The 20773-nt window shown below is 42.5% G+C and overlaps 1 protein-coding gene across 11 annotated transcripts in view; it reads left to right on the top strand.

Annotated features, from left to right (window-relative positions):
- The window catches only part of FAM13A (family with sequence similarity 13 member A), a 120111-nt gene that overhangs the window by 89990 nt on the left and 9348 nt on the right, over window positions 1-20773 (top strand). For 6 of the 11 annotated variants that reach the window (XM_072927726.1, XM_072927728.1, XM_072927729.1 and 3 more), the window contains 8 exons: window positions 4386-4536; window positions 12196-12409; window positions 12756-12894; window positions 14012-14093; window positions 14223-14443; window positions 15809-15892; window positions 19199-19306; window positions 19574-19669. In XM_072927726.1, the coding sequence (XP_072783827.1) occupies window positions 4386-4536; window positions 12196-12409; window positions 12756-12894; window positions 14012-14093; window positions 14223-14443; window positions 15809-15892; window positions 19199-19306; window positions 19574-19669 (1095 nt within the window). 11 annotated transcript variants of the gene reach the window in all.

Genomic DNA, 20773 nt, shown 5'->3' on the forward strand with positions numbered 1-20773 from the left:
TAGGTTGAACCCCTTTGCTGTCACTGGTTCATTTGGGTTTACTTAAAAGACCTCTAGACAGCCAAGCATTTAAAATACTGGGGAGAGTTATCTAAGGCACCTCTCCCTCAATTGTGCATCCATTTAAAATGGGCACAGTAGAGCAGCTGTAGCCACTGTCTGATTTCTCTGGCTGTCTGGAGGTGACTGAAAGCTGGTAGTATTTTTAAATTAGACTCTTCTTGTATTTCTTTTAGAAATAAAAGCCACTATGCATTTATTGCCTTTGAAAGTCTTCATTTCTGGTAGGAACTATTTCCACCTTTCAGGAAAGGTAAAAGGTTGCTAACAGCTAAGCTCTGATCAGCTGTGTAGTAGCTGGTTAAGTCTGTGGGATCCTGAAATATGTAGCCCCTGCAAAGAGTGTTCAGGGATGCCTTTGATCACTGCTCTGACTGGGCTAACATGGATCTCCTACCTTGCTCCCAGAGGGTCAGTAATCTCTTGCACTTGCTCGTGAGCCGTTGTATTTTCCAGAGCCTAGATTTTGCAAGAGCTTGTTCCTCACGTACTTGCATGTGGAAAAGCTGCTGTTGCTGCCATGCCATCCAGTACTCTATTAAGCTTTTAAATTAGCCTGGTGGAGATACATTTAAATATGAAATCATAACCTTAAAATAAACTACACCTTAGGAAAAGTTTTAAAGTGTAACATTTTAACTACAGAAGAGGATCTTAACCCAGAGATTATGTATTATATAGGAATTACAAGGTCAAGAAAATGTTACATTCCGGCAGAGTTGTTTAACATTCTTTCCCCCTCATAAGCCTTTTGCTTAGGGCAGCTTAAAGATATACGTTTCATAACAAACAACTCATTCAGGTTGAGGAAGGGACAAGGTTCTTCTTGTTCTTTTCTCTTTCTCACCCTGCCTCCAGTCTAAAAATGTTAGGAAAATGATTTGGAATTTGCTATAGCTATCAGTTTTGCTGACTTGGGTCTCCGTGAGACTGTAAAAATACCTTGAAAAACACAAGCCTCAAATGAATTTTCAGTGGTTTTGTGACTTTCATAATCTGCTCTTGGAAGTAGCTAAGTTCCAGGATGAAAAACACGGGTTTCTAGTACCCAGGTTTTGATAAGGGAAAAGTATTTAAGATTCATACCAACATGGCAACAAGTGTAAAAGGGTGTTGGCATGGCTCAGGTAGTGGAAAGGCAGCAGAATGGCTGTGTTCTTGCATCACGTTGTATTCCTAAAATGTGCTTAAGGATGCTTCCTGCTCGTGGCTGTAATGGAAGATCACATGTAGGGGAAGCAAGCCTTTTATGTAGAATTGATTGGAATCCATATGCAATTGAACAGAATAAAACCTCCTGATCAGAATTTTAAAAAATCTTCCTGTTGCCATTTATTTCTTGCTGTTTGAGCTACTCGTTATGCTCAATCTCCATTGGAGCAGGGAGAATGAATGCAGCTGACTTATCCCCAGGCTGCTTAGATCTGTAGTTACTGGTGCCTGTAAAGCATGGCTGCAGAAGCAGCTTCTAAAAAGCAGAATTCAAGTACCTGCTTTGAAGATTTTTTTGCAGTCATTTATGTAATATCTGCAGTGAACTGTGACTGCCAACTGTTAACAACGTCATCAACTTGGTGCCCCCTTGATTTGTAAGAAATTGTGGTGCATCCATACCTAAAGCAAAGTAGTTCTTCCTTACTTGATCCTTTTCCTAGAGAGTGGCAGCTGGTGGTGTCAGGAAATCAAAAAAGAAAATAAGTGATGGGAATATTGAAATATCTACCACTCTATGGGTTTGGAGCATTAATGCAAAGGAAGTTAAACATCTGCTTTCTTGAGTCTCCTGGGTTTGTACCACCATTGTTCTTCAGAACACCTAATGATTTATTCATTGTATTAGAGCCTACATCAATGGGCATGGAAAGGAGAGTAACTGGCTGCAGGCAAGGCACAGGCCTGTTTTTACACACCTTTTAAAGATTTCCAATTATTGAAATTACTTCAGGAGGAAGAAGACATTGATATGATCTTTCTAATATATGTGTAATGGAAATGTTTGACTATCTGGGAAGTGGCCTTATATCTGCTACAGATATCTTTTAAGAGTCTTAATAAGTCAAGAGATTGTACACGTTTCATAGAAAGACATTCATCTCTAATTAGTATCAGTAGTGGTGATGAAATGGTATTCTCAGGTTGCTCCCTCTGAAATTGTTAAAATCTAGGTACGTTCCTCTCCTTCGCATTTCTTTGTTGTTAAAAATAGCACCTATTTTGGAACTCGGTGCTTTATTTCTTTCCTTGCCTTAAAATATCACCTTTAAATACTGTGCTGGCAGTTTACAAGCAGTTTATCGACTAGTACATTTGGCCACTGACCAGTCTTTGTTTGTGAGGTACACAGGCTATTTAAATCCTGGCAGGAAATTTGTCAATGGACCTTAGAGAAATATTTAAGTCCTCCCAACCTGGAAGCAGCTTAAAAGATACTGAATGGTGAATTAGCATTTTTCCACGTACAGCTCTCACAATAAACACATTTGTAATCAGACTTAGCGTCAAGCTGCATGAGTTATTAGTGCTTGGCAAAGTATCATCTAGTTTTTCATTCTGTTATAATGTTTCAAAAAGGCCATTTATTGAAATGAACAGGAAATACACACCTTACACAAATACAATGCAGAACACTCTTTACAAATACCAGGGTATTCATCAGATTTTTAGAACAGTAAAACAGCCCAGGTTGAAAGGGACCTCAAAAGATCACCTGATCCAACCTTTTGTGGGAAAGGAAGCCTAGATGAGATTATTTAGCACCCTGTTCAATTGCAGGGATTGATGGAACTGAATCCAGATAAAAACATTTATTCACATGATTTGTCTACTGGGCAACTTTCTTCCCTCTTCATGAAAATTACTTGTTTTTCTCTGCTCAAAAGGGAAAAGATGCACCAAAAAAATCATTAGCTTTCTGTAGATAAAAAAAAGTAAACGTGCCTTAGTGGCATGTACTAAGGATATTGAAACATTTGGCCGTGCTTCTGGATTCACAAGGAAAATAGATCCAGAAATGCTGGGGTGGTTGGTTTTTTTTGGCCCGTTTTCTTCCCATATCAGAGTATGCAGAATGTTTACTAGATTTTCAAAATACCTGCAGAGGGAAAATCTGCATGCTGACTGCCCACTAGACTATATTTGAGAGAATTATGCCTAAGCTGTTCTTAACAAATCCAAATAGTTTATGTAGTAATATAATCCTGTCTGTTCATCTAGCTGTGTGTTTGTTGGTGGGTTTATACATATCACACTACATGTTTATGTACATGCATTACACTTCCTTTTCCCTACTGCCCTCTGTGAGGCATTACAGCTAATTTATTTTGGAGTGCCAGAAGCACTCTCATCAGGCGCTGTCACAGACACGCGCACTGTGTCTCTGGATGGTGGGAATGGCAGGGATTTCTGCATAAATGCACACGACGTGTGGTATGTGCAGGGGGAGCAGTGCTGAGACAACAGCAATTGCTTCTAGGTAGTACTAGCTGATGAATCATGTACTTGACAGAATTCTGCTTTTTTTTGGTTTTTTATTCCTGTTACTGGATGCTTCTGTGAATATTTTGGCGTTTTCCCAGAGTCCACACTGCGTCCAGCTGAGATGCCAAACCCTACTGCTGTTTGGATTTGCGCAACACCGCTTTAATACCCAGAGCTCCTCCATAAATAGTTCTGCTCTCCCCACACCCAGCTAGAAAACAACCACAGGAAATCGGGGAATGTGCAGCCAGCACAGCTTAGCTGGCACTAATTGATCTGAGCCAGCACAGCCTGCATGAGAGCATTCGTGTACGTAGCCTGCACTGCTGGCTGGCTGCGGCTGCTGCCTCGGGAGCTCCGGTGCCTGCTTTTGAGAAGGCACCATATTGCTACAGCCTCACAGCAGCAGCAGTGTTTTTGTTGTTGCTTGAAGGAGTTGTGCTCCTGTAGGAAGTATACAGAGCCACCCCCTTCCCTCTCCCTTTCTCCCTGCCTCCCTGCCTCCCTCCCTCCCATTTCATCCCACTCCACTACTGGAGGCTTTCTCAGCTGCATACAGTTGTCAGGGCAGGCAGTCTCGGGAACTTGCAGTAGCTTTCTAAAGAAGGAAAAATTCAAGGAAGGCAGATGGACAGATGTTTTTACTGGTGTGAGTGAGCAATTAGTACACAGGGGTCACCAAGCAAGGGATTTGGATTTGGAGCTAGAAGCATCAGGATCTGTTTGGATCTTTTTAGCTAAAGGCATGAGCTTAATGCTACTGTGACTTGCAGGGGTTCTTTTTCCCCTCTGCATCCTGAGACATTTTTTTTTTCCTTTCTCATTTCCTTGGTTTTATGGAAACATAGCTGACTTCAAGCATGAAGATTCAAGAACATCCAAGCATGCCTGAAAACAAGTTGCAAAGAAATCAAGATGCTGATGATCAGGAAAACAGCTTTGTATCTGAAGTGCCTCGGCTGGATTTAACATCACTGTGCGATGACAGCAACTGGGAAGGTAGGATTGCGTGATGGCTGGTTGTGTGAGTGAAATGGGAGAGAGGGAAACCTGAGTGGGCTGGGTGTATCTTTATGTGACCATGTTGCCTTGTTAAAAACAATGAAAGAGCAATTTTGTCCTGAATATAGAACTGAAAGTTTGGAGAAACTGGAAGCAAATACTGAATGGTACTAACTCTGATTGTCACTTAGAGGTGGAAAATTAAATGTTTTATTATTGAAGTTACTTTCATGTTCTATTTAGTACTGTTAAATCCCTGAGGATTTCAAGATACCTTATTTCGTAGTGACTGGTCAATGGTAATTAAGCTAGTCTGCCCTACACTTCAAAGCAAGTGGGTATTTCAGAGTCTAAAAACAGCTTTTCTTCAGTCACTGTTTGGAAATAATGATTCGCACCTGAAAAGCACAGCTGGTATGCTGTCTGTCTGTTAATTTGTCTTACAAAGAACCTTTTTTGTGTATGCTGTGAAGGAATTCCGATGACCACCTTAAATGGCAGTGTTAAATTGATTGTATGTCATATAAATTGCTGTATGACTATTTCTTAGCTTTCCTCTGTAGAGTACATGCTTGGTTGGGTATACACTTACTTGTTTAAGGGGGGAATCTGGGCAAACTCTGTGGGTGGGACCTTCATTTCATTTGAAATTGAGATGAAATGGAGGTGTCCAGTAGTTTTGGGATCAAACCCTTTTCTAGTTACAGAGTATGTGTCTGTGTACAAGCCAGAGTTCTTCTGTTAGTTTATGCTTTAGGAGTGAAAGATGGGTTTTGACAGGGAAGAAACAGGAAAACGCAAATGTGGTGTTTTAATAAAGCAAGAGAGGGAAAATGTGGAACTAATTCATTACTCTAAAATAACAATCTCTGAGGAACACTGAGAAGGGAAGTTCTCTGCTCCTGCCTCCACAGCATACGTGACCGAGTATGTTTTGCCTTTCCCTCTAGGAGGTGAGTAGTTATGACACTTCAGGTACAAGTAAAGAAAACCCGCAGCCATGGCTGCCTTTGATTCAGCCAGGCAAGCAGTCACCGTGCGCAGGAGGGAATTTTTCCATTTGCTGGCTAGGTGGGGATTCCCTGGCTGGAATCACCACACACGCAGCGCAGCTGATCAAAGCACCACAGAAGGGCTCCCAGGCAGTCCTGGCTGCTGGATGTTTACTGAGGGGCTAATTAACAGGGCCCTGCAGGGTCTCAAGCCAGGGTGAGCACGTCTGTGTTCTCAGAGGTGATGTGTGGCTTTAGCTGTCCTGTGAACCTTGGGGAATAATGACTTTTTTTTCATTCCTGCATTACTAATAGGAGTCATATGAATGCATGAAGGGGAGAACACAGCTCCTTTCTGCCTGCCAGAGGCTTTCCCATTGTATGAAATAAGTTGCTTCTTTGGTACAACTCCGTCTTAGTAGGCATGCTCTTATGTTTGGATTCTAGCTTCCTTGCCCTGCAAATATGAGGCAGGATTATGGGCACATGTGACTGTGCTTCTCTGTGATTGCTCCTTCCTCCCTTCTGTTCACTTGTATTTTGCAGGAGGAGGAGGTGGGCAGCTGCAAAAGAATCAGCTGTCTGGGGTGAGAGAGACATCATCTTCTGAAATGCGTGCCTTCCAGAATCACCATTTTGTTGGTGTGGGTGAACAGCAGCAAAATGGTGCCTTCTGTGTCTCAGAAAGGAGAGACTTGAGTCTTTCCTAGCTGTGGATATGGAATCAAGCTTGCAGCAGCCAGAAAGAGAAATACTTAACATCAACTCCAAGACTGCTTCTGTAGCTAACAGCAGAGTCTGTTGCTGAGACTGGCTTTGCAGGGCAGGGTTGTACCACCCATCCATGCCTCTAGCAACCAGGACATCCTCCCTTTCCCTACCAGCCAACCCGAGTCTCCCAAACCTACACAAATCTCTGCAGGATCCATGCCACAGCTCTGATTGCATCCCCAACAAGAAACAGAAAGGACTGTGCCTTCAAATGCCCTAACACTGGGCTGTTTATTGCTTTGCTCTAGCAAATTTGGTAGGTCCATGTCTTGGGAAATTGCCCATCTTTCAGGACAAAGTTGAGCTAATGTTTGGCGTCACGATCTTCTATATCATACTGTAGAAAATACAGACCATCTAGTGACCAGGGCAACTGCTGGGACTTGCACAAGTGATGTGTGAGAACAATTACAGGTTGAGGACTTGCCTTCAGCTGTAGCTGTCACTGCCTCCAGTCAAATGTTAGGAAAGAGCCTTCAACAATGGGCACAAAATTACACAAGACAACCTTGTCCATTGACTAGATTTTATTCGTCACTCAGGCAGGCTCTCCATCATTTAAAGAGCAGAGCTGCCTTAAAAAAAGTGCTGCCATAGTTCCGTGCCCTCATTCAGGGGCAGGTGAGCTGCCAGGTGAGCTGGCAGGCCCTTTGCCCTTCATGTTATACTAGAAATAATTTCTACCAGATTTTTTTTCCCATAATTTTCATCTCCTAGTCAAATCTGTACATAAGGAGAGATTTGCTGTACTTCTCCAGGCTGTGTTTCCTTTACCTAAAGCTGAGCATGGAGAGGACAGAGACATTTTCTCCCAGCTGCCCGCAATGCAGCCTCACACTTTGCCATGTGCCCACCTTCTGCATCCCACTCACCTGCTAAGTATAGAGGCTTATGTAGGAATCATCAGGCTACTGACGCAGCACTCAGGGCGTGAGCAGTGCCCCAGCCAAATTCAAGTGCTGAGCTCCCTGCCTCAGTGCATTTCCCATGGTCCAGGAGTATTTTCCTGGTGTGCATTTGGCAGGTATGGATCAGGGAGTTTTATTGCCCTGGATGTGGACCGAGCTGTCCCTGTGAGCTGGGATGTCACGTCTGGCTGCTGGGTTTGCCTGCTAAGCTGGTCAGAGGCTGCCAGCTGAGATGGCTTTGGGAGCAGGCGTGTTCAGAGCTGTTTCCACAGCGAAGGTTTCTAATTGTTGTGGATTATGTTTGAATCGGGTGCAGTGACTGAGAACAGAGTGTTCTCTCACAGGCCAGCACTATTGTGCAGATTTCTCACCAAATGTTTCTAATTCAAGCCCAGAACTTGCTATCCTGTCCTCAAAGAAAATCTGGAAGTATGTTGCTCTCCATAGCAGTGGCTGGCCCTGTCAGCAGGCAGCCCAATAAATCAATATGATGTGTGATTGCTGCTGATGTCACCCGATTACTAACATTTAAAAAAGTTCTGTAGCTGAGATTTCAAGCAGAGTTTGCAGTAACAAGTTCTTATAAAACAATCAGCTGGCATTTTTCTTCAAGCTTAAAATAAAAACACAATTTGAGTTCAAGTATTGCAGCACTTGAGACCTTGAGGATGAAGCTGATCTACAAATAGTTTTGACACTGACTTAATTGATGCTTTCCCATGGAAAAAACCCAAAGTAATGCAGAAAAAATCCATATAGTATAGCAGAAGGGGAGCTGAACTTAGTATTCTTTTTTTCAACACTGAGGACTTGGATTGATCAGTTTATTTATGTGTAACACTCTTTAGCATAAGAAATCAAAAGTGGGTGAGGCGCATTCTATTTTTATAACTATGTATTGAAAAAATTGCATTGTTTGCTGAATAGCATCAGAATATTAAAATTGTATTTTTGATTGTTATGACATGCTATAAACAAAATACAAAGTGTGCTTGCTGGCTGAGAGATGTGTCATCTCACTAAGTGAAGAGGTGTGGTAGTGCTGTATTTGGGCTATTCTTTTGATCTATGTAGGAAGAATGCCTGCTGATATATTCAAACAAGGATATTTTCATAGTTATTTATAAGATGAAAATAGGTTGTTACTGAGCTAGTTAATGCTTTGAATGGAGTTTTAAATTACTTTATTAATTTCATTATGAGAGGTTTTTCTGGAGTCTTTCAAGTGACATTTGATGCTAGCACCTCAGGTGTTGTAATGAGTTTAGACTTTTTAATCCCTCTGGACTTACTTCAGTTTACAGTAGCTACGGTTTGGCCTTGTTTGTTTGACAGATGGGTGTGTGTAAAAGCAGTGTTAGCAGCATGTATGAGCTATGTGGCTGCAGAGAGGGAAACAGGAGATGCCTGTGGTGTTTTGCTGGCTGCACCTCAAGTGTATTTGTGTGTAGACACCTCTCTGCTGGCCCTGCAGCCCCCAGTAACCCTGTGGCAAATATACAGTGTAGTGGTAAAAAAAAAGACAGATTTTGTCAGCAAGATGGCTTGGAGCTCATCAATAATACACTAGTTTGATACAATAAATCTTTCTTCTCATGTGAAGCACTTAATTGTTCAGGTTTATTAGAACCTCCAGCCAGCCCTCTATGCAGCAGGTTAGCAGAGAGGTTGTACTGCCATAGGCAATGCTCTGTGTGCCTGTGGAGCTCTGCAGAGCCACACCTGGCAGATGGCTGACAGCTCTTTTGAAAGAGGAGCTGGTTGTGGGGTTTTGAGAGGGAAAGCAGCACTTCTGAAGGACTGCAGCCTCACTACCAGCACACACTTCACTGCTTCTGCATCAGCTTAGAAAAGGCATGCTTGAAAGAAATGCCTAGAGAGTCTGACCAAAGCATCTCTGCACTGGTACAGCCATGGTGGCTAAATATTCCCCTCTTTTTTTTTTTTTTTTTGTGTTTTTCTTTGTTTTGTTTTGTGTTTTTTTTTTTTTTTGTTTTTGTTTTTTTTTTAATTCCCCATGAAAAGTTGTCATTCTGGAGATGGGGGGACAAAATAGTACATGAAAAGAATGTGGAGATGAGTACAAAACAGATTTTTCCCTGAGCAGGAGAGATCTGTTGAGGACAAAAGAGGAGTAAGTGTACCCGCTCTGTCAAGTCAGTGGCAAAGAAAAGGTGAAATGTTTACAATCTCTGTTGAGATTTTGTTCTTCAATTAGCTGAAAGGGGGAAGGCTGACAGCGTTAATCATGATAGTGGATGATTTTAAAACTTTAAAGACTTCATAGCAGATACTTCAAAAACATTCAGTCCAGGAGTTCAGCAGCCTTCAGAAAAAGCTTTGATAGCTATCTTGGCTAAATGAATAACAAAAGATATTATGCATCCTGTTAAAGAGGAATTAATTTATTATGCACTATCAGAAAAAGCAGCAGCTTATCCTTAGTGGGTTCCTTCTGTTTGTGTGATCCAGAAATTCCAGTGGTTCCACCTGAAAGGCCTGGCACCTGGCCAGCAGGAGAGGGAAGGCAGTTGGACTGCACACTGGTCCACTTAGTCATCTAAATATGTTCCTTGATGAATTGCTGTGTTGCTCTCAGGGGTCTAGTCATTTTGTGTCTAGTTGAGGTTTTGTCTTCTGAATGCATATAGTCAGCAAGAGAAACAAAATTACCCATAGAGTCAGGCCTTTTAGGAGCAAGGGTTAAAGAAAGCTGATTTTCTGTAGCACCCATTTCTTCTGTCAAGTCTCAAATTTGACTTTTCCTTTTAGGGTTTGTTTTTTTTTTTCCTTCTCCTTTTTAACACTTTCTTCTTTTGAATGGGAGTTTCTGTTTTGGGGGAGTATTTGAAATCAACAAAATATAAAGTAGACACAGTCTAAATTAGGTTACATAAAGTGCTTTGCTGTCTTTTGGGGTTTGATCAGAGGCTCTTTGAGCCATTGCAATTCCCTGAATGTTGCATGCTATCTGGTTTTAAATCCAGCTTCAACTAAGTCACATACATCATGCATGATTAATAATGGCTTTGTTAGGTGATGTGGTAGGAGCTTAATTTAGTTACTGCTAAATATGCCTAATTTTTTCTAAGTTTATTCCATCTATGTAAATCCCATGGAGGTGTTATTTAACAATTTCCAAGAGGAAATTCAGTTTGCAAATGAGAGGTATTCAAAGAATTAGAAATGAGAGATGTCTAGAAGAATTTCATGCATCATTTAACTCTTGCTTCTGCTGGTCAAATATATGAATCTTTTTTTCCTTTTGTATTACCCTTTATTTTGCTACAAAAGATCTTGTGAAACCCTTCCTAAAACCGTGAGAGATTCAGGGAAGTAGATGCAAAATATTTCAGGTATTAGAAAATGCCAAAGCTGAACAGATCTTAGAAAAACTCTTTTTTTCAGAAGTTGCTCGAAGGAAGTTCAGGCTACATAAGCTTTCCAAACCATGGCAAAACAGCCTACTTTCACACCACATGGAAGTAGCCCCTGTGAGCCAGGCTTGCATGTGCTTCTCTTACTACAGCACCTTCAAGGAGGTCTTATGCAAAAAGCTTGTGCAAAAACCTCCTGTCACCCCTTTCAGGGTAGCACATCAGTGTGCATGCAGCACCAGCCTCTAAGTAGAGGTGTGCCTTTTGTGTCCATGTGCTAAGGAAGAAGGCGAAAGGAGGAGAGCATCATTTGAAGATGTGCACAAGCAAAACAGCACTGAGTCCATCACTGCTGCATTGGCAATGATCTCGCACTGCCCAAATTGTACAGAGGAGTAACATTAAACAGCACAGAGGTTCTGCAGGAGAATCCTCATGCAATCTACTCTGAAAATCCACTCTGAGCTCTGAAAATGTTAACCTTCTTCAGCAAAAGGAAATGTTGCTTTTTATTCATGAACTGATAAGTTCAGAAGCCCCCTCTCTTTGTGAATGAAAACAGACACATTAGGCACAGGAAACAATTCGTCTGTAGCTCTGTGATGGTCTGGGAACTTTCTATAAGGTTTTTGTGTTGTTACTTGACTCTAGAACTATTTGTTAGATTTAGAAGTTCAAAGCCTGGCTCTTAGCACCACAGGATTAGACAGTTTAAGTAGGAGCATGCAAATCAGCTTAGTAAACTATCTGAACACAAAATGTTAGACTCCTTATGGCATCTGGAGGGAGTGATCACAAGATTGAGGTGATTGCTTTCCATGGGCTCTATTATGCTAATAAGCAGTACTAAATTGGGTTTCCCTTTCTCTCCCACTCTATCAGATAATCACCTCCCTGTACAACATTTCTTTTACTTCTGGCTGGTTAGGTTGTCCAGGGGGCTGAAGATTTCCTCACTTTTCTACCATACTGTAAGCAGCAGTATTGCATGTGAAAGGGAAAAGGGGAAACTCAGACCATCTTACTATAATTGTTAATATGTGGGCTCAGCACCCGGTGGAACAGGTGGTAATGTGAGACACCTTTTGTTTCCAGATTAGAAGAACCTATGCTTACTCCTAGGCTTTGAATTTCCAATAGCAGGCAACAGGGTAGCATTGGAGTGCTGGGGCCTATAGGAGAACCACTAATACACTATTCATTTACAGCATTTGTACATCCTGAAACTGAAAAAAATTCCTTCTGGAATCCAACTACCTCTTCTATATACCATGTGCCAGTAACGCTCTCTATCCAGCATAACTTTTCCGTCAAAGGCGCTAGCTGGTGATTGCCTCGTTTGGTGTCAGTCCATGGTAATGCCTGGTCAGCTTTTGGGTAGTTTTCTGTTGCATCTAAGAGATGACTTATATTTGTGTAGGTTACCTGCTGTGGCCAGGCTTTGTAATGCTTTGCACACAGGGCAGGTGGGAGTAGTGACCAGAGAATGCGTGGTGACAAAAGTCACAGTCGGCTTGAGCAGGTCAAGGTTCATTAGAAAGTTACCTGGAGTCTGTCTTATGTATAAAACAAACCTGATAAAACCAGCCTTTGTCTTACTGTTCCCAGAGCCCATCCCTGCTCTCTCCTCATGGCAGCGAGACGGCTTAGACTCAGATGAGGCTCGCCTTTCCCCCCAGGCCGGGCGCTTGATTCGCCAGCTGCTGGATGAGGACAGTGATCCCATGCTGTCCCCTCGCTTCTATGCCTATGGACAGAGCCAACAGTACCTGGATGATACAGAAGTGCCTCCTTCTCCTCCCAATTCTCATTCCTTCATGAGGTGGGTTGTGATTTGCCAGTGTAGACTTTCACATGCAGCTGCAAAGGGTTTGCACAGTTGCATCAAGCAGCATGTCTTTGGGTCGGCTCTGCTGCATTGGGTTTCTGTCCCTACTCACAGGGACCTGATATTTTATAAAAAGTCCTTTGTAGTTAATTTCTGGGTTTGTGCATTGATATCTAGGGCTGCTAGAGCATCTATTGCTCTGTCATTGCAGAGTAGCAATATAGCATTCTCACTTTCGTGGGCCTTGCCTTTATTCACACAAAGTGAAGTGGCCTGATCTGCATCAAGATGTACTGTGGCTGTTTGGATAAGCTGTTCCTGCAATCTCTGCTCTTGGCAGGAGACGGAGTTCCTCTTTAGGATCTTATGAAGATGACAGAGAAGACCTTACCCCTGCACAACTCACCCGGAGGATTCAGGGGCTGAAGAAAAAGATCAGGAGATTTGAGGACAAATTCGAAGAGGAGAGGAAATACAGAGTGAGTCTCTAGGACTTAAGCATTTATGTGAAGATTGATGCATTAGCAACAAAGGGAAGGGACACCCGGGAAGTGGGTCAAGCATACAGAGGGACACCAGGGAAATATGCCAAACATACAGAGGGGCTTGAAAGCTTTTATAATGAGGAAAGAAAAAAAAAAAGGCAGAAGACCTGCTTACCCCCCAGAAATCTGTATTCACACTGAGCAAATTACCTTTCCAGGTATTATGTAATATCCATGCAGCACAAGAGAGGAAGGCTAATGAACTCACAAGACTTCGACCACTGCTTAAGACAGAGTGTAGCAATACCTGTGTTCAACTTCTGTTGTTTGTTTATTTATTGAACTTCAGCATATAGGAAGCACAGTCGCTGATCTCATTTGCATTATGGTAATCCCAGGGCACCTGTGCAATGCAGAGGAGAGAGAGCAGCTGCCTTCACTCCTGAGCAAGGAACCACAGTCAAGTGCTGCTGAGCAGCAGCAGCAGTGTACTGGACTCTCAATTGTTCTGATATGCCCTTCTGATGCACAGAAAGCTTTTTAAGGAGCTGTAAAGCTGTGCATGTGTGCATCTTTGGCTATCAAAACGGCAAAGAATTGTACTGGAAAGATTTGGCCTGCAGTAGGGAAAGCTGAAAATATGCTCAGAGCTTGCTGTAGCCTAGAATTTGGGTCATTTGATATTTTTGGATGTAAGGCAGCCTTTGGTGTGGATACATGTGTCGTAACACTTTTCCAACTGTTCATGCTATGTTTCCTCTATTTTAGCGGTACCCTCTTGTTAGGAAACAATAGACATAAGGATTCCAGTGTGCATCCAGCCCTCTGAGTCACTCCTACAACTTAATGATTGGTATCAAATGTTGTGTGTTTTCTAAAAAGAAAATCCATTTCATGATGCACCTCAGACAGAGTGTTGTGACAGGCAAGAGCAATTAAAGTAAGGTCTGAAATGGGCTGGTCAGAGACGTGCAGCTGCCAGTCAGAAGCCAGTTCCTGTGCTCTGTGCTGGGTCCAAATTCCACTGTACCCCTTTGTGCCACACACTTGTTCCAGTGAATCACTCCTGGTGGTTTAACACAGGTTCACCATGGCTTTCCTTTCCTCCCAGCCTTCCCACAGTGACAAAGCAGCCAACCCCGAAGTGCTCAAATGGACAAATGATTTGGCCAAATTCCGAAAGCAACTTAAAGGTGAGGAGCCACCACTGGTGCACCTTTGGGGAGTAGCTTGACTCTGCCTCATTTAGATTTGATGTGAGGCAGTGATCCTGACACTATCACATTTTAAAAATGAAAAATTGCTCATCTTTGCCTGCTCAGAGTCAAAGCTGAAGATATCAGAGGAAGACCTTGGCCCTGTTGTGCGCCAGCGCAGCAACACACTCCCCAAGAGCTTTGGCTCTCAGCTGGAGAAGGAGGATGACAAGAAGCAAGACCTGTCAGATAAATCTGCCCAGCCTGCAGTGGAAGTGACCTTCGACTCCATCCAGAAGAAGCTTCAAGAGAAACGAGCGGAGACAAATCGACCTGAAGACATTAAGGTACAATGGTAGCCAGGTCAGATTTAGGCCTTTAAGTGCAAGTGGGTTACTTGTGACTGCACAGTCACTTGTGAAAGTGTTGTGGTCTTTGACATTTTGTTAAAAAATCTGCAGCCTTTAGTATGGGTTCACTTACTTTAGTTCCATTCCCTCTGTCTTTAGTATCTTGTTTTCTTCCCCAGAGCTCAGTTTCTGTTGTATGTTATCTTGTGGTCTTTGTCTGACTCTTGCATATCCTAGTAATGTTTCTGAATTATTGCAATTTTTTTCCTGCCCTGTGTTTGGCTGTTTCTGGTGCTCTATCCAAAAGTTTTTGTCAAATTCTGAGTCTTCCAGTGCTTCTAGAGATTATGTCATCTGTTTGCTTCTTGTTCACTCCAAGACTGAATAGTATTCTCTCAGGGTGTATTACTGCTAACCTTCAGAGTTTCACATTGAGGTCTGTTAGCTTCTGTAATCTCTGAGGGTTATCAGCAGGGAGGTCTTCATGTCTGATGTGAGCTCCTGAGGTCTGGGTAGCCTTGTAAATGAAGTCCTTGAGTCTGCTGACGTGTAAATTGTGCACTGCTGTATAAGAGTGAGGCAGACAGCATTATCTTTGTTTGCTAGATCTGCAGAAGAAAAACATACACCATGTGTTTTGACTGTTTTCTGACTGTAGCAAGAATCCGCGGCCTGGCCACTTACGGAGGGACTGTGATTGTATTTGGTGCTGTGATGGGGAGAAAAGGCTTGGTGTCAGGCTAATTCAGTGGGGGAATTTTGGCCACCTTGGTTAGAGAAGTCTTCTCTAACTGTCTTCCCTTTTTTTTTTCTTTGGCTTTGTCCCCTCTTATCTGCTACAGCCTTTCACTCCATAGCAGAATTTGCAGAAAGACATTCTAACTGCACTTCAGTTCTTGGTGAAGTGTGTTTGTTACAGTCAAAGCAAAGGTGACAAGCTTTACAAGAGGTACTGGAGTTTGTCTCAGATTTGGAGAAAAAGAATGGAAATGTGTTCTTTTGTAGAATTTACATTTCAGATCTTAACTGAAGAAGATCCACCAGCATTAAAAGTTGCATAGTGTTGTTTTTTCAAAGAACACTTACAATCTGTAAACCCACTTTAGGTATATAAAGTACCTTAATATGCAAAGTTTGTGTGTTTAATCTACCTGCATTGAGCATAGGGTTCTAGTCACATTAACTGTCTCTTTGGCAATCTAGCTGGGAAAAGACAACTGGAAGGTAGAGATGAATCTTTAAAATGTAATGATCGTATGACATGACTTAGGTTGTGGCACAGATTAGTATTTTTTAATCCAGGAATCTGACTTTTTTTTCTTTTATTCCTCCCTTTCCCTCTCTCTGTGCCATTTTTCACAGGACATGACACGAGACCAGATAGCAGCTGAAAAAGTGGCTCTTCAGAAAGCTTTGCTCTGTTATGAAGGCATTCATGGCAGACCGGTATGTACTTCAGCATTTTTCTTAATTTCTTTTTTTTTTTTTTTTCCCTCAAAGTACATCTTTATAGGTCTTTGTCTGTGGTAAATGATGCCCCTAATGCCCCTTTGATGTCAGGTCACTAGAACTTCTTGCTCTCCAAACCACACATGCACCTAATCCACCTCCCTGATCCTTCACTTCCGCAGCTGCTGAGGAGTCTGTTCCAGGCAGGGTGATGTCCTCACACAGCAAAGGGCTGGACAGACACCTGCAAGACAGAGCCTACAGGCTGAGTGGCCATTATTTTGGCATTGTGCTCATCAGGTGCCACAGACATCCAGTTTGAGGCCCAGTGGACTGTCTGCATGAGAACAGTTGTATGTGGTGCCCACAGCCGGGAAGTTTGAAGTTTCCTGGTATCAATGGTATAAAGCAAACTTATTTGTGAATACAGAGAATTAAGTTTTGTCTCCTGTTGATCCCTGCTGTGGCAGAAACACAGTGGCTTCCAGGCCATAAAGTTGGCTTTTTATGAGTCCGTCCTTCTCTTTCACTCATGCCATTATAATCTTTGTGACCAGCTGTATAGGTAAAGTAACTTAATTTCAGAGTGCTGCTAATCCCCTGAGCAGTGGCTTGGGAGCAGCAAATTACTGCTTGTAAGGAGTGCTTGATTGTTGCAGCTCACAAATCTGTCATTCTGTTGCTGCCTGAGAGTCTTGATTTTTTCCTTCCGAATTATATCTTCCTTTATCCATTGTTTTTTAAAGTCTCACTAATTTATTTAAATGCCTTCATGGAGTGCTAATATTATACAGTCACAACTGTATTAGCAACTGAAAATGGCATAGTTACAGGAGAGAACAGGCAAATTTATTCTTGTGTAAAAAAGGGCAGCACAAAGGAATTCACTTAACCTTCCCTGTGTTCTCAGTGAGACCAAGTCTTTTTTTGCTGCTTTTACAATTATATAAATCAAAAGTTGTCATCTTACTGAACTCACTTCAATCTGTTCAAAAAGATAACAAGCCCAGAGCCTATCTTGTCAGTATACTTTTATTTCCACCTACCTTTTCCAATGCTTCATTTATACAACTACTTTTTAATTTATTTTGTTTTAAAGTAAGCTGTCTATACCTAGTAACACTGAACTGCATGGCAAGGAAGACTCATCAGCTTTTGCTGTTCCCAGCTCCTGGCAGTGCAGCAGTGGAAAAGTACTGAGAGCTTGAGGAGAATGTGGATAGTTCAGCCAAGGGTTTTTTTTTCCCTTAAAGATATTTAACTAAACAAGAGAAACAATAGAGCTCAGATTTATTGTGCAGCTGGGTCTTTCTGCACCAGTGATAGATGAACCTGCAAAGGTGGAACTGAGCTGTTTTAGTTAAGCCAAAAGTCTGTCTCTGCAGAAATTCTTGAGACGCTCTAACAATGCAAGCAATGGTCTGTTCTCAGCTGCTGCTGTTTTGCCACGTGGAGTGTGCCCCAGAGTTGTGTCAAAGGCTCCATTATTCTAACAGTCGCTTTGCATTTTCATGTTCTCCCAAAATATACTTTACTGGTCTTACTTATGTTTATCTAATGAGACAGTGTGCCCATGTCCTAAATATTTACTTTCAAGATATGCTTTCTGTAAAGTTTGCTGGTGTAAATGAGCTGCAGGACAGTCTCAGACTCCATACACTTAACTTCCAACACCTATATTAATTATCTGTGTTGCTCCTCCACACTGATACTTAAACATTAAAGCATGTTGTTTAACTTTTCCATTCTTCAACATACCATGAACTTTGTACCCATTCCAAGGCTTATGTTTATTTTTCTGTACAGAACAGTGCTGTTAATCAGCTTTGAAATGTTGTTAATTGAAGGTTTGATTCTCAGCCTGAACATAAGCCTCATCATAGTCTTGGGGTTTTTGTAAGTAACAGACTGTCTGAGCCAACAGTAGTGCTGTACCTCCTGTTCCACAAACTGCTAATCTTGTAAAGCTGGGAATAATATTATATATATATTTAGGTTACCCAGTTTCTCTAGTTGTATTCTGAATGGGTTTACAGAGAAATGTCCAAAGTTGGAGGCAACTTGCTAGCCGGTGCAATTGAGTGCAGGCTCATCAACACAAAACTCAACACAAAGAGGACTGAGTGAATTGTTTCATGCTGCTCTAATCCATGTGAGCTGCTTACTCAATGAACAGGCAGCTTGAGGCTGCCAGGAATTGGAGCCCTGCTGTGCTTTGGGGGTGTGGGACATTCAGCCCCCAGAGCTCAAGACTGCTCATCTGTATCCCCCTTATCAGGCCTGGGGATATTTGCATTGAACCAGGAAAGGAATAACAATCATCCTCCTTTTCCTCCCATGTTCATTTGTCCCCAACATAGGGAACATAGGCTTGGCTATCAGGAGGAAGATGGATGCTACCTCCAGATTCTTAGAGTTCATCCCTGCCATCCACTCCTGGCAATACTTACAGCCTTTCTGCCCCTCACAAGCTAAAATCGTCTCTTTCTCTGGAGGGAGGATGTAAAAGCTTTACAAAGATTATGCCAGTGAAAGTCAACTGCAGACAAAATAAAAGGCAGTTTAAAATTGCATCACTGTCTCAAGCTGTATTCCCTTTTCTGCTGTTTCTGTTGTAGAAGGAAACACTGCACAAAGCTCCCTAGGGGTGACTCTGTTGATGCTGATTTTTAAATGGCAGTTGTTCAGGTGCTCTAGTGATTAGCAGCAAGTAGAAAGGCATGACATCAGTTAAAGCTTCCTCATAAGAGCTTTATAATCTAAAGTTAGAACAAAAGATAATGGAAGGACACTTATAGGATGTGGGTCAGACAGTGTTGAATGATGATCAGGTATTGCTGAGGATTTTGTTTGTTTTCTAATCTGCTATGAGAAAACACTGAAGAAATAAAACCCACCTTGAACCTGAAAGAAAACCAGAAATTAACACACTCAGTTTGTAATGCTCTCACAACTGGGGAGGGAGCACAACAAGCAGTAAGGAGGAGTGGAGTTAAGGACAGAGCCATATAAAGAACACCTGAGGTGGACATCACAGAACTATTCTCTCTTCTCTATGCCACACAGCCCTGGCACCTTCATCACTTCCAAGCAGTGAACCCTTCCCAGCAAAGTGCCTGTGAGGAGGGATGGAGAGCAAGGTTAGGAGGCTAAAAAGAAGAAAAACTGCTGGCTGTACAGGAAATTAGGAGGAATAGCAAAGCCAGAAAGTCAGCTGTTGTGAAATCTGTAGTTTACTGTACTCAAGGGAAGTCTCCTCACATTGCAACAGCCAGTCAGTGCAGCTGCTTTCTCTTTTCACAGGTCGTGAACACAGCTATTGAGGGCCAGCCACAAGAACAAGGATGGGAAAGCTCATCTTGTGCTCACGGTGGCAGACGTGACTGCAAGCACAGACTGCTGCCTCTGCAGGTCATTTTGTGCTGTGGACACCTGATCCCTAATTGGTCATTTAAACCACCTGTGGCTTACAGCCCCTTTACAAGACAGCCCACACAGCTTCAGCAGGCACCAGGCACAAGTGATGCAGTGGTGGACAGGAGTTTCAGGGTTAATGCTCCTGTCATCCCCATACAAGTTTCTTCAAGCTCCACAGACTGAGGGTGATCACAAGCGCGTGAATTCTAGAGTGGAGCATTTGTTGCAGGGTTCATGGGTGTCTCTCTTTTTCCTTTGCAGGTTACCAAAAATGAGCGGCAGGTGATGAAGCCGTTGTATGACAGGTATCGCTTGATCAAACAGATCCTCTCCAGAGCCAACACCATCCCTATTATTGTGAGTAGAGCACTCTTTTGTGGGGTATTTCTTTGTTTTCAAACTGAGGAAGCAGGAATCACCACACTTTCTCATACAACACAATCACTAAGGCGAAGTCCCAGTCTCCCTTACCACTCAGAGATCAAGCAAATGAATGAATCAATGACACACTTCATACTGACGTTGGGCAAAGCTGATCAAGGGACTTTAGTGCCCACCTGTGAGCCATGGGGCACATCTCACCTTGTATTGTTTCTTCTCTTTCCATTGGGCTGCTGCTGTTATTTCATCCATCATCTGTTTGGCTACAGCCTCACTTCTTTTTCCATACCAACCCATGCTGAGCTGTAGGCCTTCCATGCTGCTTGGTTCCACAGGGTTGTATGTACAGGGTTCCTGTACACAGAACACAGACTTGAGCAGATCCCACAGGAGATGCCAGTTGTGTCCTTGGCTAAAAGAAAGGACCCTCAGTCTTCTAACACTTTGCTTGTATTAAGAGACTCTCTTTCAAGGTGCCCAGCAAGGAGCCCAATACACCCCTCTAGGAAGAAAATTCACTGGCTTTAATTTTGGTCAATTTGTGTAGTCCAGTTTTTAAAAATTAATTTAAAAAACCCACACAGAACTCTTCAAGCCTATCTATGGAAAGAGAGTTCTTTTATCAAAGTTCCTGTTTACTCTGTCATGTATGAACCTTCTTTTTGCTTTTCCTGAGCAGTGCTCATGTCCTGCCCACTTTCTGTAGACAGCCAGTGAAGTGAACGGGCAGGCACAGCATTACCCAGTGCAGTGTCACGGAGGTATGGGGCTTTTTTCTGCAAATGCTGAGAGGTGTTGCTGGACCTGCATTTAAAATGAAATAAAAAGCTGTTCCTCCTGGAATATGCAAAATAGTCCCCAAAATGTGTGCTGTGAAGACAGTGCTGGCAGTCGAGGAGGAAGCTGAGTAGGTGTGCATGGGCAGTTTAATGCAAAGCTGTCAAAAATAGCCCAGGTCCTGTTAAGGCACAAAACTGAAAATCCACAGAGCAGAGATGAGACTGATTTTTTTTCCCAGTCTTCTGAGTGAGAACAGTGAGAGGTTCATAGAGAGACAGGATACATTTGAAAATCCATCTC

This window comes from Taeniopygia guttata, chromosome 4 (assembly GCF_048771995.1).
Source record: "Taeniopygia guttata chromosome 4, bTaeGut7.mat, whole genome shotgun sequence".
Lineage (NCBI taxonomy): Eukaryota > Metazoa > Chordata > Aves > Passeriformes > Estrildidae > Taeniopygia > Taeniopygia guttata.